Consider the following 15,438-nt stretch of genomic DNA (forward strand, 5'->3'; position numbering starts at 1 on the left):
TGTTCTGATAAAACAGCTTTATGATGGAAGCCCTGACCTTGTCCAGACCCACGTTGACTGCCTAAAACCGAAACGCACACTGATGCTTGTGTTTCAACCCTACATTGCCATACAAGCACCGGAGACAACGGCAAGTAATGACACTAACACTAGTAACGACGTAATCATTGCAGCGCACGGTCTCAACATCATTCCTGTAAAGTTGAGTGCCCATAAGGTTAATAGTAATAATAATGAGCGTATGGCATTGGTAGCCGGGAGTCCCCTCGCGGGGCGGTTCGGCCGCCGCTCCACAAGTTCTTTAAGGGGCTCCGGAAAGGCTCAAAATCATGAAAAGTTCAATTTTTACTTTTTTGCGTTTTCTGAATCTGCAGACTATTACCTTTTAATAGATATATAATTTATTCAATTCCGAAGACTACAACTATTTTTAAATTTTTTTTGAAATGTGTTCTACATGGGCGTGACCCACTGTGGCGCTGTTAAACTGCTGTCAAATGGTGTTATTATTAACGTCCGTGTTCATCAGGTACATTTTAGTGATGTGAGATAAAGTATGTGTTCTGGCTAACCTGTGATGGTTCAATATATATCGCTGGTGTCATTGTCGATTGTTTCATGTTTATTTACTCTGTCGTTATCTCGAAAATATTCGTAATTAATTCTGTTTCTTGAGTCTCTGTTTTGTTGAAGTATAATAATGAGGAAAAGTAAAGTTATTAGAAATCCTCTGAAGGCTTTTAAGAAAAGGAGAAATGTTGGAAAGCCAAAGGTATTTAGAAATATGGGAATGAAGATAGGTTCTAACATGGTACGAGCGATGCTTGCTTTAGACAAGGAACGCTTTCGGGCTGCAGACAGGGCTGTAAAGAGTCTAGAAATACAAGCAAGAGTAAACAGGAGGAGGAACAAGAGGAAGCTGGAGGAGGAGTTTGCAGAGGATGAAGATAATCCATCCTATGGACCTGGAATGCACTAAAAAGTTAATCCAATCTTTGTCGCTCGATTCCCAAAACTTTTATTTTCTCATATTAATTACATGTTTTCTAAGGATCTTCCAAACATATTTGTTTCAAACTTTCAGTAAATGTTACACAGTACCTTCTGCATAATTTAACACAGCCTTTTTCCAAAAAAACTGTATATTTTTGAATATATAAATAAAAAATTGCAAAAAAAGTTGTGAATTTTCATTACAATTGAAAAAAAATAATCTTTAACAACTGAACTAAAATTTTGTAAAATCCCTGTGTTACGTTGTAGCCCATATTCCAATAAATAATCTGTAAAAAGTTCAACTTCCTACCTCAAATACTTTGTGAGGAAAGATGTAATTTATAAGCGTTATTGCAACATTGCAAGTATAGGGCGTTCCGGAGCCCCTTAACGCCGCCACGGCGACTTGCGAGTGATTGAGGATGAAATGATGATGAAAGACACACAACACTCAGTCATCTCGAGGCAGAAAAAATCCCTGACCCCGCCGGGAATCGAACCCGGGACCCCGTGCGCGGGAAGCGAGAACGCTACCGCAAGACCACGAGCCGCGGACTAGGTTAATAGTTTTCAATACACACAGCGTCAGGTAGTGAAACTTTAGTAATAACTTATCCATACGTCATCCGCCAACGGCCTTACAGCAGTGGTAAACCGGTTCCCATAAGATCACCGAAGTTAAGCGCTGCCGGGCTTGGCTAGCACTTGGACGAGTGATCATTCGGGTCTGCCGAGCGCTGTCGGTAAGCGGGGTGCTCTGCAGCCTTATGAGGCCAGTTGAGGAGCTACTTGATCGAGAAGCACTGGCCCTGGTCGCGAAAACTGACGCCGACCGGGAGAGCGGTGTGCTTACCACATGCCCCTCCGTATGCACATCCAGTAACGCAGGGCTTAACAACTGGCCGGTTTTGAGCGCGAGTACTCGCGTCTGCTCAGGCATGTGCTCGCGAGCAGCTGCAAGGTCGTGGAGTACGGAGGGAGGGGAGGGAGGGGAAATGCGCGCGCACGTTTGAATAGGGCCGCAGCGTGCCTATTGAATTCGCGCCGACTGTGTAACGTTTAAAGTACTACGATCAGCTCTTAACAGTCACTTCGCTGGTTAAGAATCATGTGAAGTCGCCGTTGTGTAACCCCAACCATGCTTTCGCAGTTCAACCCCCATTGGGAGGAATTTTATCTGTTTACTGAAAAAGATGGTGTTGCAAAATGTTTAGTATGTCACAAAACGGTGAATTCTTTTACGAAATTTAATTTGCAGCGACGTTATATGTCGTACCACGCGAAAGACTACGGACGTGGAAAATGTGATTGACCAGATCGTGCACAGGAAGTTATTAAACATAAAAGGAAGCTATCCGAAGAAGATCTGGACGACGAAGAAAAATCAACTGAGGCAGCTCTCAGAGTGGGTTACAAAATTGCTTTGCTTTTAGCAAAATCCCTGCGCCCCTTAACTGATGGCGATTTAATAAAAGAATGTTTGGTAGTTGCAGCGGAACATTTGTGTCCATCTCAAGTTGAACAGTTTCGGATTTTGCCATTATCTAACATGACCATTATGCGTCGCATACAGGACTTGGCAGACGACGTCCAGAGCCAGCTTGCAAATATCTGTTAAGATTTTATGGCGTATGCTCTAGCTCTGGACGAAAGTGTTGATATCACTGGAACAGCGCAGCTTGCCATATTTATTAGAGGTGTTAACAGAGACCTTCAGGTGAGGGAGGAGCTCCTCGATGTAGTAGCCATGAAGAACACTACAACCGGAGGTGATATTTTAAGTAGTGTTGAAGAAAGTGTTGAAAGTATAGGATTGTCGTGGAATTCTTTAGTTTCAGTGTCTACAGATGGTAGAGGCATACACTAAGCTAATAAAATTATGTGGCACGTGTACATTCTCCTTTATTTGTTTCATTTGTCGCAGTAATAATTCGTGAGTGATATCCCTGCAGCTGGCCGCGGATTTACATCGACTGGCGGCAGCTGTTGTGTACCCCACGTGACTCTCCCCACTCTCCGCTCTGGTCCGGTAGTGGGGGTAGCGTGCACGCGCTGCTCCGTGCTCGCGCCTTGCTGCTCACAGCTTGCTCCGCGAGCACGTATGTTGTGAAGCCCTGCAGTAACGCCTATCGGCTGAGGCTGACACGGCGGTCTGCCAATAGCGGTCGTTCGAGGCCTGTTCCGGCAGAATATCCTGTACATTAACTCGAAAGTGGCGAAAGGAAAGAAGGAGACAAATCCACTCACAGAAACATATTAGAACACCCATATTGTATTGAGATACATACACATCAATCATAGCATATTATTCCAGTAACCACTGTAACAACGAGATAGTTTTGCCATGATTATGCAAGTGGCTGTCAACAGTTTTGTGCAAGACTAGTTTTCACCCACAGCTGCGCTCACATATAAATAGTTTTGTTGTAAAGAATGATGTTGAATAGCCGGCCGCTGTGACCGAGCGGTTCTAGGCGCTTCAGTCAGGAACCACGCGACCGCTACGGTCGCAGGTTCGGATCCTGCCTCAGGCATGGATGTGTGTGATGTCCTAAGGTTAGTTAGGTTTAAGTAGTTCTAAGTTCTAGGGGACTGATGACCTTAGATGTTAAGTCCCATAGTGCTCGGAGCCATTTGAACCATTTGATGGTGAGTAAATAAGCTGTTGTACGTGCAATAATATCAGCTGTACCCAATATGTCTGCCTGTTTCTGTAAAGCCTAGTTTACATGACGACACTGGGTTGCGCCACTCGTTGCGTGGAATGAGTTGCAAGCAAATGGTTTCATATTTAAGCGTAGACGCGGCGAAACCAGTATACATATCAGTTTCATCGTTTCGTGGGGTCGTGAACCGTGTCTGAAATGAAAGGTTTGGCAGCTGCACGTCACACGAGTTGTGATGGAGTTAAAGCTTGTTGCGTGGAATCGCTGCATAAGAAAAAATAAGAAACGTGTTTCGATTCGTGATCGGATAAAGAAAAGACGTCAGCTCGGTTGCTCAGCATCCTTGCTGAAATAATTTATAATCTGAGACCCAAGAAGTTCTTTTAATTATCCTAGAATGTCAACAGAACTGTTCACGTTTCTTCTAAATAGAGTTAATTATCCGATAAGCAGTAAATGTACTGTAATGCATGAAGCACTGTCGCCAGAACTGAAATTACATATCATTGCGTGCATTACAATCGAGAACACTCGGCATGCTGTAAGATACGGTTTTAGTTGGTGAGGACGCTATTTTATTAACACCAATGATTATTAACATTAACAGTAATAATTATTAACGTTAGCAACAATAATTTATCGAAGCAGGCCGCATTAAGAAGAGAAGTGTTTGCAAACTACTCTCTTGAAGATAGATCTGTACAGTGGCAATATTTCAAAATTCTAACATGTGAATGGGGAGCACTGCAGCGACGTTTTAAATAGATGAATATTGAACAGAGAATGCAGCTTCTTGAATTTGTACAGCCTTCCTTCCTGTCAACAATATTCCTGAACAAATAGTTGGCCAACTCGAACGATGGTATTTTAGTCTTGCAGACGAGAGCGTTGCCACAGCTAGAATTACACTTGCTTGTATTTTTCTTAATTCAGTTGTATATGGGCTCCTAACTTGATAAATTTTGCCGTGCAGCTCAGATATTGTCAAACCATGTATGTTATGATCGCACGTGACGGTCTCAGCGGCAGCAATATGTTGCTTATTTTTGTAATCAGCATCACTGAAATCCCACAAACACTATGCAAAACATAGATATCCAAAAAGCGAGCATTATTCTCCGTTCCCCACTTCATATTTCAGTTTGTCTACACTGTACGAACACACATAACCTCAAAACTCATGCAACTAATGTCGCCAAAGTTCGAACACGCCGAAAGTTTTTGTTTCACCAATGAGTTGCGCGGCGCGCATGCGCAGTGGCCGGTAACGCAGTTGCCGGCAACCTAGTGTCGTCGTGTAAACTAGGCTTTGTATAGCGATTGTTGTGCACCTCCCTCCCACCCCTCGCCGTCACACTGCCCCAGCATCCGCATCATCGCTGCCGAGCATTATGCAAGAAATTTAACAATTTTTAACGTAGTTTATGTTCAATGATGTAAAAAAAAATGTTCCATCCCCTACTTCACAGGAGTAGGGTTCTGTTTTTGTTTGTTGATTTGCAAGAAAAGAGGTTCCGGTACCGTGACCGTCAAAGGTTTTTTATCAGATTTCTTGAAACGTCGTTTTAATGTTTTTCTGAGCATTTTAAAACTGTGAATATAACATTAGTTTTACATTACGTCAACCATAGCAAAAATTCTATCGTACCACTTCTCAAAATCTACAGTTCTGATTTTTTTTTCGTCATGGGTACCGGTACGCGCATTGGTGCATACTGTCTCAAATCAAGCATTGAATGAATGAATGTATATGAGATTCCAACCGAGCAGGCCTCGGAAGGCCCAATGTACCGACCGACGTGTCACTGTCGGCTGATAGGCGTCACTGGATGCGGATATGGAGGAGCATGTGGTCAGCACGACGCTCTCCCGGCTCTTGTAAGTTATCGTGACCGGGGTCGCTATTTCTGCATCAAGTAGTTCCTCAGTTGTCCTCACAACGGCTGAATGCAGCCCGCTTCCAAACAGTGCTCGCCAGACCCGGGCCGCCACCCGTCCAAGTGCTAGCCAAACCTGATAGAGCCTCACTTTGGTGATCTGATGGGAACCGATGTTACCACTGCGGCAAGACATTGCGCTTAGAAAATACGCATGCACGCGCGCACACACACACTTTCTAAAGTAACCTATGGCCTTCCTCAGGGTTCAGGCTAACTCCCTACCAAATCACATCAAAATCGGTTCTGCGGTTTACTCTTGAAAATGTAATAGACAGAGTTACGTAAGTATTTAGTAATATTAGCATGAAATCATCAGTTAAACACGTTGATTAGATAAGCATTCTGTTAATTGACCTAAATCGTATTGCGTGGAACATATAAAACAATAGAGCATTTTCACAAATGTGATACAGTTCAAACGTCAAAGAGTAAGCAGCTTTTTCGAAGAGCAAATATGTTTCCCTTTATATTATCGTACCTAATTTCCGTTAACCAGTTTTTATGAAATAAAGGCCATACGTTGCCAGAAGCTACGCCCTAGTTACCTGTGAAAACACCGTGAAAATTCGTCTAGTAGTTTTGGGGATTAGCGTATTCAAACACACTGACGGACACGACGCTTTTGCAGTTTGTTAGTACAGAAGATCATTTCAATAAGGTGTTATCTGCATTGCAGTGTGAATTGGTACTTAAGTTTTTTATCGAAATACAGTGGTGGTAAGTTTTCACAAACTTTCAAATTTACTTCATACAGGTTGTTAACTGCAGTAGTGAATACATAATTATCCAGCACAGAGAAAGCGATTTCACTAAAGAATGGCAAAGTAACAAGATTAAACATACTGTTTTACGTGAACTTCAAATATGTCATTCAGAAAGACTGATTTTAATCAGTTGTTCAGATTCCCAAACAAGTTACGCCGTATCTGAAATTCAGGAAATAATTTCGTCGTCTTACGAGTACCAATTGACTGAGGACGCCCTTAACACTGCTTCACATCGCTAATTAGCGAGAACAGATTTGTTATACAACTTTATTGACGCGTTTCGAGCATAGCCCATGATCAAAATATCAGAAGCAGCTTGATACAAAGTATCGTGTCAAGTGGTAAGACTACTAAAATCGGTGACCTCATGTCGGAAGTTAAACCAATGGGGATGTCATAAAGTAGCCGTTGTCGGCGCATCCAATATCCTAATTATGCTCAAGCTGTCGCTAATTTAACACTTAGAGTGCCATACCCGTCAAATTACGTTGTTTCAATGTCTGAAAGAATGCGATCCCCGCAATATTACTGGCACATCATCTTAGTGAGGCCTGCAATATTACGGGCGCCGTTCTTCATTCAACTTTTAGCTCTCCTGAGTAATATTGGACGGCCAGCAGATAAGAGAAGGATTGTAGTACATATTTCTGCCAGGCTGGCTCACGACATTGGTACCTGATAATCCAAACAATCAAACTAGTAAGCAGCCGGCCGCGGTGGTCTCGCGGTTCTAGGCGCGCAGTCCGGAACCGTGCGACTGCTACGGTCGCAGGTTCGAATCCTGCCTCGGGCATGGATGTGTGTGATGTCCTTAGGTTAGTTAGGTTTAAGTAGTTCTAAGTTCTAGGGGACTGATGACCACAGCAGTTGAGTCCCATAGTGCTCAGAGCCATTTGAACCATTTTGAACCAAACTAGTAAGCTGAAGCAATATGTGTGCCAAGAGTCCATTCAGTGGCGCAGAGATTCTTTGCGATCTCACAGAATGTGAAGATGACCGTAGCAATCGTTTTGAGGCTGATGACATGGATGAAGATACTACTTACGATATCTGTGTTGCGGTGTTAATGGCAGCCTAAACAAGAGACGGTTTAAGTAGTTCTAAGTTCTAGGGGACTGATGACCACAGCAGTTGAGTCCCATAGTGCTCAGAGCCATTTGAACCATTTTGAACCAAACTAGTAAGCTGAAGCAATATGTGTGCCAAGAGTCCATTCAGTGGCGCAGAGATTCTTTGCGATCTCACAGAATGTGAAGATGACCGTAGCAATCGTTTTGAGGCTGATGACATGGATGAAGATACTACTTACGATATCTGTGTTGCGGTGTTAATGGCAGCCTAAACAAGAGACGGTAATTCTCTAGTCCGGCTGCTGCTGGTTTCCGGCCAATAGTGCGGAATTACACAGAATGTTAAAGGGAGTCCTCAACATGTTCTCGGATAGCAGGCGCAGATGTGAAGGAGTTACGATGTGCTTCGTGTCCAATACGGTTATCATCCGTTGTGGCAGTCGGACGTGGTCTACCGGAATGTTGACGATTCCCTCACGTTCCCATACTGTCGAGCACAGGACCCCTGTCACATCTGAATGAATGCCTCACAAATTTGGGTACTGCACGATTTGATTAGTCGGCCAAATGAAGACCCACAGTGAGTCCCCTTACAAACTCTGTCAAGTGTTGGCAACGCTGTCCCACACGAATATGCGGCTACTCCGTGTCTTTCACAGTGATCACTCAACGTCTGATGCTGTTCACACTCTTTATACACCCTACCAGACCAAGTAACAACACTAAACACGAATAACGATAAAGCACCTATCACAGAGAACTGCAACCCTAACAACAAACATATCGACCGATTGTGTGAATATGCACGACGTTGTACTGACAACCTACCGTGTCTGCTGAGTGCTTCACTTTTTTTGTCAGGTGACTTATAAAGTGAAGAGCCAAAGAAACTGTTAAACCTGCCTAATATCGTGTAAGGCCCCGCGAGCACCTAGAAGTGCCGCAACACGACGTGGCATGGACTCTACTACTGTCTGAAGTAGTGCTGGAGGGAACTGACACCGTGAATCCGGCAGGGCTGTTAATAAAACAGTAAGAATACGACGGGTTGGAGATATCTTCTGAACAGCACTTTGCAAGGCATCCCAGATATGCTCAATAGTGTTCATGTCTGGGGAGTCTGGTGGCCAGCGGAAGTGTTTTAAATTGAGAAGAGTGTTCCTGGAACCACTCTGTAGCAATTCTGGACGTATGGGGTGTCGCATTGTCCTGCTGGAATTGCCCAAGTCTGTTAGAATGCACAATGGACATGAATGGATGCATGTGATCAGACAGGATCCTTACGTACGTGTCTAGATGTATCAGGGGTCTCACATCACTCCAACTGCACACGCCCCACACCATTACAGAGCCTCCACCAACTTGAACAGACTCCTGCTGACATGCAGAGTGCATGGATTCACGAGGTTGTCTCCATACCCGTACACGTCCGCACGCTAGATACAATTTGAAACGAGACTCGTACGACCAGGCAACATGTGTCCAGTCATCAACAGTCCAATGTCGGTGTTGACGGGCCCAGGCGAGGCGTAAAACTTTGTGTCCTGCAGTCATCAAAGGTACACGAATGGTCCTTCGGCTCCGAAAGCCCATATCGATGATGTTTCGTTGAATGGTTCGCACGCTGTCACTTGTTCATGGCCTAGCATTGAAATCTGAAGCAATTTGCGGAATGGCTGCACTTCTGTCACGTTGAACGATTCTCTTCAGTCGTCGTTAGTCCCGTTCTTGCAGGATTTTTTTCCGGCCGCAGCGATGTCGGAGATTCTATGTTTTACCGGGCTCCTGATATTCACGGTACACCCGTAAAATGGTCATGCGGGAAAATCCCCACTTCATCGCTACCTCGGAGGTGCTTCGTCCCTTCGCTTGTGCGACGACTGTAACACCACGTTCAAACTCACTTAAATCTCGATAACCTGTCATTGTAGTAGCAGTAACAGATCTAACAACTGCGCCTGACACTTATTGTCTTCTGTAGGCTTTGCCGACCGCAGCGCTGTATTCTGCCTTTTTACACAAATCTGTATTTGAATACGTATGCCTATACCAGTTTCTTTGGCGCTTCAGTGTAAAAACAGCATAGAGATATGTCTCTGCTAACTAAGGATTACGTGCACGTGAATAAACTTTACTATTTACAAACACAAAGCTGACGTCACAGCTTGACCTGAATTCTGTTTGAGTACGTTTGGGACACCATGGAGCACGATGCTCGCCCCCTTGAACACAGCAACAAGCAATGTCCGTGTGTGGTGTGCGGCAGCTGAGTGGCCATTAACCATAGTGAAATGATAATTACATCAAGACCCTACGCTGCCGACAGTCGTTGATTTACATTAATGGAGACAGTTGAAAGAGTGTACTCCGACCGGGACTCGAACCCGGGATCTCCTGCTGACATGACAGACGCTCTGTCCATCTGAACCACGGAGGGCACAGAGGATGTAAACTGCTCAGAGAAATGATGATTGCTACAGCAACCCACAAACCTCTCTGCCAACAACCAGTTCTGTAAGAAATTGTGTAACAGGAATAAAATGGCCAGCGAGTTTCGAAAATGATAGTAAATAAGAGACGTTTAAGTACTATATTCGTTAGGATATTTAGTATAGATACCACTACTTAAAATATTATTAATACCGTGACAATAGCGGATCAAAAGTATCTATACCGACAGTATTGACTGCTTATCTGTTTTTAAGCTTCTGTTTGACATACATAGACTTATTCAGAATACAAATCTGATTCAAGGAAATTATACCGTACTTTCATGAAGCAAAGTCAGCTTATGCATTCAATATATGGGTCATGGTATAAGCTTTCTACTATTGATATGCGTCACTATTATTACAGCCCATATTGCAAGATTTATTGAAGATAAAAACACTCTGTTATAATAAATTTTTCTTAAAGACGAGAGCACTCATTTTCAGTACAAAACAAAATATGGGAACTCTGTTTGCACCATCTTAAGACTGCCGGCCGCTGTGGCACAGTGGTTCTAGGCGCTAAGTCTAGGGGACTGATGACCTCAGATGTTAAGTCCCATAGTGCTCAGAGCCATTTGAGCCATTTGAACATCTAAGACTAATAAATCAACACTTGAACCGCTTTTCCAGCTTAGTAAGCGGTAAATCCACAACACTATTCGAACTTTCGATACCAATACCCTATTTTTTAAGATGCTATAAAGTAATCGAATACTCAGTAAGATGCAGAACAAAAGTACCAGTAACTTCTCATATATGTGTAATACTGGAATAATCTTAGATGTAGATTCTGTGCACCTAAATTAATATTGTGAATAAATGAGACTGGTAACTGTTCTCGTTTCAGTAATGCTTCATGTTGTTGTTGTTGTTGTTGCCTCTTTTGTGTGTCAGACATTAAAGGTACATTTCCTTTGTTTGCAGAGCCACCAACATGTCGTCTGTGAAGGTAGCCGTGAGGGTTCGACCCTTCAACAACCGCGAGATCTCGCGAGACTGCAAATGCATCATCGAGATGGGAGGCAACACCACCTGTGAGTACAGTACTGACATTTCCACACAAATACAAGAGACACCATCCTCCTCCTTTTTATCAGAGATGCGCTGCTACTCCAAAGCGAAAGAGGATTTCGAGATCTACAAAACCTTACTACGAGGACATTCCAAAATTAATTTGTACTGTGGCTATCTTCAGGTTCACCTCACTTCATTCTGAGAGTGCATACACGAGCCAGTAGTAATGTGGTCACGTGTTCGAAGTTTGTCCTAGAGTGCGCCAGTTTCCTTGCTGCTGTGCTTACATACAGGGTGTTTCAAAAATGACCGGTATATTTGAAACGGCAATAAAAACTAAACGAGCAGCGATAGAAGTACACCGTTTGTTGCAATATGCTTGGGACAACAGTACATTTTCAGGCGGACAAACTTTCGAAATTACAGTAGTTACAATTTTCAACAACAGATGGCGCTGCAAGTTATGTGAAAGATATAGAAGACAACGCAGTCTGTGGGTGCGCCATTCTGTACGTCGTCTTTCTGCTGTAGGCGTGTGCTGTTCACAACGTGCAAGTGTGCTGTAGACAACATGGTTTATTCCTTAGAACAGAGGATTTTTCTGGTGTTGGAATTCCACCGCCTAGAACACAGTGTTGTTGCAACAAGACGAAGTTTTCAACGGAGGTTTAATGTAACCAAAGGACCGAAAAGCGATACAATAAAGGATCTGTTTGAAAAATTTCAACGGACTGGGAACGTGACGGATGAACGTGTTGGAAAGGTAGGGCGACCGCGTACGGCAACCACAGAGGGCAACGCGCAGCTAGTGATCCAACAGCGGTCTCGGGTTTCCGTTCGCCGTGTTGCAGCTGCGGTCCAAATGACGCCAACGTCCACGTATCGTCTCATGCGCCAGAGTTTACACCTCTATCCATACAAAATTCAAACGCGGCAGCCCCTCAGCGCCGCTACCATTGCTGCACGAGAGACATTCGCTAACGATATAGTGCACAGGATTGATGACGGCGATATGCATGTGGGCAGCATTTGGTTTACTGACGAAGCTTATTTTTACCTGGACGGCTTCGTCAATAAACAGAACTGGCGCATATGGGGAACCGAAAAGCCCCATGTTGCAGTCCCATCGTCACTGCATCTTCAAAAAGTACTGGTCTGGGCCGCCATGTCTTCCAAAGGAATCATTTGCCCATTTTTCAGATCCGAAACGATTACTGCATCACGCTATCTGGACATTCTTCGTGAATTTGTGGCGGTACAAACTGCCTTAGACGACACTGCGAACATGGCCGGCCGAAGTGGCCGTGCGGTTAAAGGCGCTGCAGTCTGGAACCGCAAGACCGCTACGGTCGCAGGTTCGAATCCTGCCTCGGGCATGGATGTTTGTGATGTCCTTAGGTTAGTTAGGTTTAACTAGTTCTAAGTTCTAGGGGACTAATGACCTCAGCAGTTGAGTCCCATAGTGCTCAGAGCCATTTGAACCATTTGACACTGCGAACACCTCGTGGTTTATGCAAGATGGTGCCCGGCCACATCGCACGGCCGACGTCTTTAATTTCCTGAATGAATATTTCGATGATCGTGTGATTGCTTTGGGCTATCCGAAACATACAGGAGGCGGCGTGGATTGGCCTCCCTATTCGCCAGACATGAACCCCTGTGACTTTTTCTGTGGGGACACTTGAAAGACCAGGTGTACCGCCAGAATCCAGAAACAATTGAACAGCTGAAGCAGTACATCTCATCTGCATGTGAAGCCATTCCGCCAGACACGTTGTCAAAGGTTTCGGGTAATTTCATTCAGAGACTACGCCATATTATTGCTACGCATGGTGGATATGTGGAAAATATCGTACTATAGAGTTTCCCAGACCGCAGCGCCATCTGTTGTTGAAAATTGTAACTACTGTAATTTCGAAAGTTTCTCTGCCTGAAAATTTACTGTTGTCCCAAGCATATTGCAACAAACGGTGTATTTCTATCGCTGCTCGTTTAGTTTTTATTGCCGTTTCAAATATACCGGTCATTTTTGAAACACCCTGTACATACATACATAGATCATGAATATGACATTTCGTAATGATGTGGAACGTGTCATTTTAACATAAGTTTTCTTTACACATTTTTTTTACTGTTACTACTTCACATCTAAAAATTCATCTGTTGAGAAGAAGGAGATGTCATTCAGAAATTCTTTTAATTTTTCTATGTTGGTTGGCTAGATGTCAGACTTTTAATGATATTTGGCAAATGAACAAAGATCTTTGTGGCAGCATAACACACCCCTCTGTGTGCCAAAGTCAGATTGAACCCAGAATAGTGAAGATCATCCTTTCTTCTAGTGTTGTATATGCGTTTCGCTGTTAACTTTGAATTCAAATTTCATAAGTGAATATATATGTTGCGAAGGTACGTGATTATCCCGAGTTCCTTAAATAAATGTCTGCAAGGTGATCTTGGGTCGGGTCTAGCTGTTATTCTGATTGCACGATTTTGTGCAATGAATACTTTTTCTCTTAATGATCAATTACCCCAAAATATGATGCCGTATGAAAGCAGTGAATGAAAATAGGCGTAGTATTTATTTTATTTATTTATTTATTGATTTATTTAACCTGGCAAGATTAAGGCCATCAGGCCCTCTCTTACATCTAACCAGGCATTCTGCTTATTTTACATTCATATGTTTTAGTAGGCATGTTAAACTACATCTAGTACAAAAAGTTAAATAAACAATTTGAAAGGTACACCTGGAGAAATACATACATATAGAGTTAATATTCTTAGATCACAAGTACTGTTATAATTAGACATTATTGAACAGACAGATTTGAGATAGGAGTGCTGGCAGCAGGGAGTATTTACTGATATGTTTATCACCAAAATTTGCAATAACCCTAATAGTAGCTGAACCTAACCGTTTCAACAGATCATCGATGTGTTTCTTCCAATTCAATTTCTTATCAATGCAGGCACCCAGAAATTTTGAATATTCTGCACTAGCAACAGACTTTTATTCATAGTCTATATTTATCAATGGTGTTTTGCCTTTTACTTTACGGAATTGTATATATTGTGTTTCCTCAAATTTTAGTGAGAGTCCGTTTGCAGCGAACCACTTAATAATTTTCTGAAAGACGTTATTTACAATTTCCTCAGCTGATTCTTGTTTGTTGGGTGTGATTGCTGCACTTGTATCGTCGGCGAAAAGAAGTAGCTTTGTCTCTTCATGAATATAGAGTAGCAAGTCATTAATACATATTAAAAACGACAGGGGACCTAAGACTGAAACTTGTGGGACATCATTCTTCATACCTCCCCAGTTAGAGGACTCTGTTGATTTTTGCAGACTATTTGTACTGTTAATTTCAAAATTCTGCATTCTTCCAGTTAAATATGAATTACACCATTTGTGCACTGTCGCACTCACACCACAATAATTAAGCTTATCTAGAAGAATTTCATGGTTCACGCAATCAAAAGCCTTTGAGGGATCACAAAATATCCCAGTGGGTGACGTTCGGTTATTCAATGCGTTTAATATTTTATAAGTGAAAGCATATATAGCATTTTTTGTTGAAAAGCTTTTCTGAAAACCAAATTGACAGTGTAAACGTCTCCTCTTCGCCAACAATCTGCACCTGGGCGGAATGCTGAGAAGTGACGCGATTCCTCCGCTCAGGAGGCGTTAAAACGTTCATGTATTGTGCCTCACAATAATCAAGAAGTTTTTCAAAAGATCTGAAGGTTACCTAAATACTTCGGCTCTATTTACAGATCCATCATACTTTGCTTCTGCTTTCTGTTTTTACCTGTTCGTTCACGTCTAGAGATTTTGAATGTAAATAATATGTACACTAATATTTGTTTGCGTACATTTCATAGATCTGTGTACAAACAAATCGTCTACCAACACTTTAGGCATTTACAACACTACCTATGCTCTAAGAGTACAGATATCTGCCGGATCCTGTATAAGCATACCGTCCCCTCCAAAACAATCTTAGTTATCTACGAAAACTGCTAGTAATAGACGTTACAAATTCATATACTGTAATAAATAGCAAAACAACCAGTTTGCAGATAACTTTTGGAGAGAAAACGGTAGTGTGTCAAATGCCAGTCATTTAGGACAAGACAATCCAGTTAAACCTCATTTACGAAGCATGAAACGTGTGTATACCTTTAAAAATTTGTGTGAATGTGTATGGTTATGTTAACAATGGACTTGATAAAGAAAGCTTGATGTAACTTTCAAAACCACGGGAGACATGTACATCAAAAAGTGCTTTTTCATAAATACGAAAATTGATTATTTAATTCAAATATGTATCTGCGTCGTATCCTCTTAGTGACACGTCTATTAGCGCGATGAGAAACAAAACAGAAAGAAAACAACTTACACAATATACTTGATCCAAATTACTAAAATATAATTTACAAAAAAATGGAAACTAGGTACATATTCTGCACTACAGTATGAAAGAACTATG

The 15,438-nt window shown here is 42.5% G+C and overlaps 1 protein-coding gene across 1 annotated transcript in view; it reads left to right on the forward strand.

Annotated features, from left to right (window-relative positions):
* Positions 1-15,438, forward strand: part of LOC126236107 (kinesin-like protein unc-104) — a 387,080-nt gene that overhangs the window by 114,850 nt on the left and 256,792 nt on the right. The window contains exon 2 of the mRNA XM_049945175.1: positions 10,856-10,965. Within this exon, the coding sequence (XP_049801132.1) occupies positions 10,866-10,965 (100 nt within the window). The 5' untranslated portion in view covers positions 10,856-10,865. The remainder of the gene's footprint in view (positions 1-10,855; positions 10,966-15,438) is intronic.

Source organism: Schistocerca nitens, chromosome 2 (assembly GCF_023898315.1).
Source record: "Schistocerca nitens isolate TAMUIC-IGC-003100 chromosome 2, iqSchNite1.1, whole genome shotgun sequence".
In the NCBI taxonomy this organism is placed as follows: domain Eukaryota; kingdom Metazoa; phylum Arthropoda; class Insecta; order Orthoptera; family Acrididae; genus Schistocerca; species Schistocerca nitens.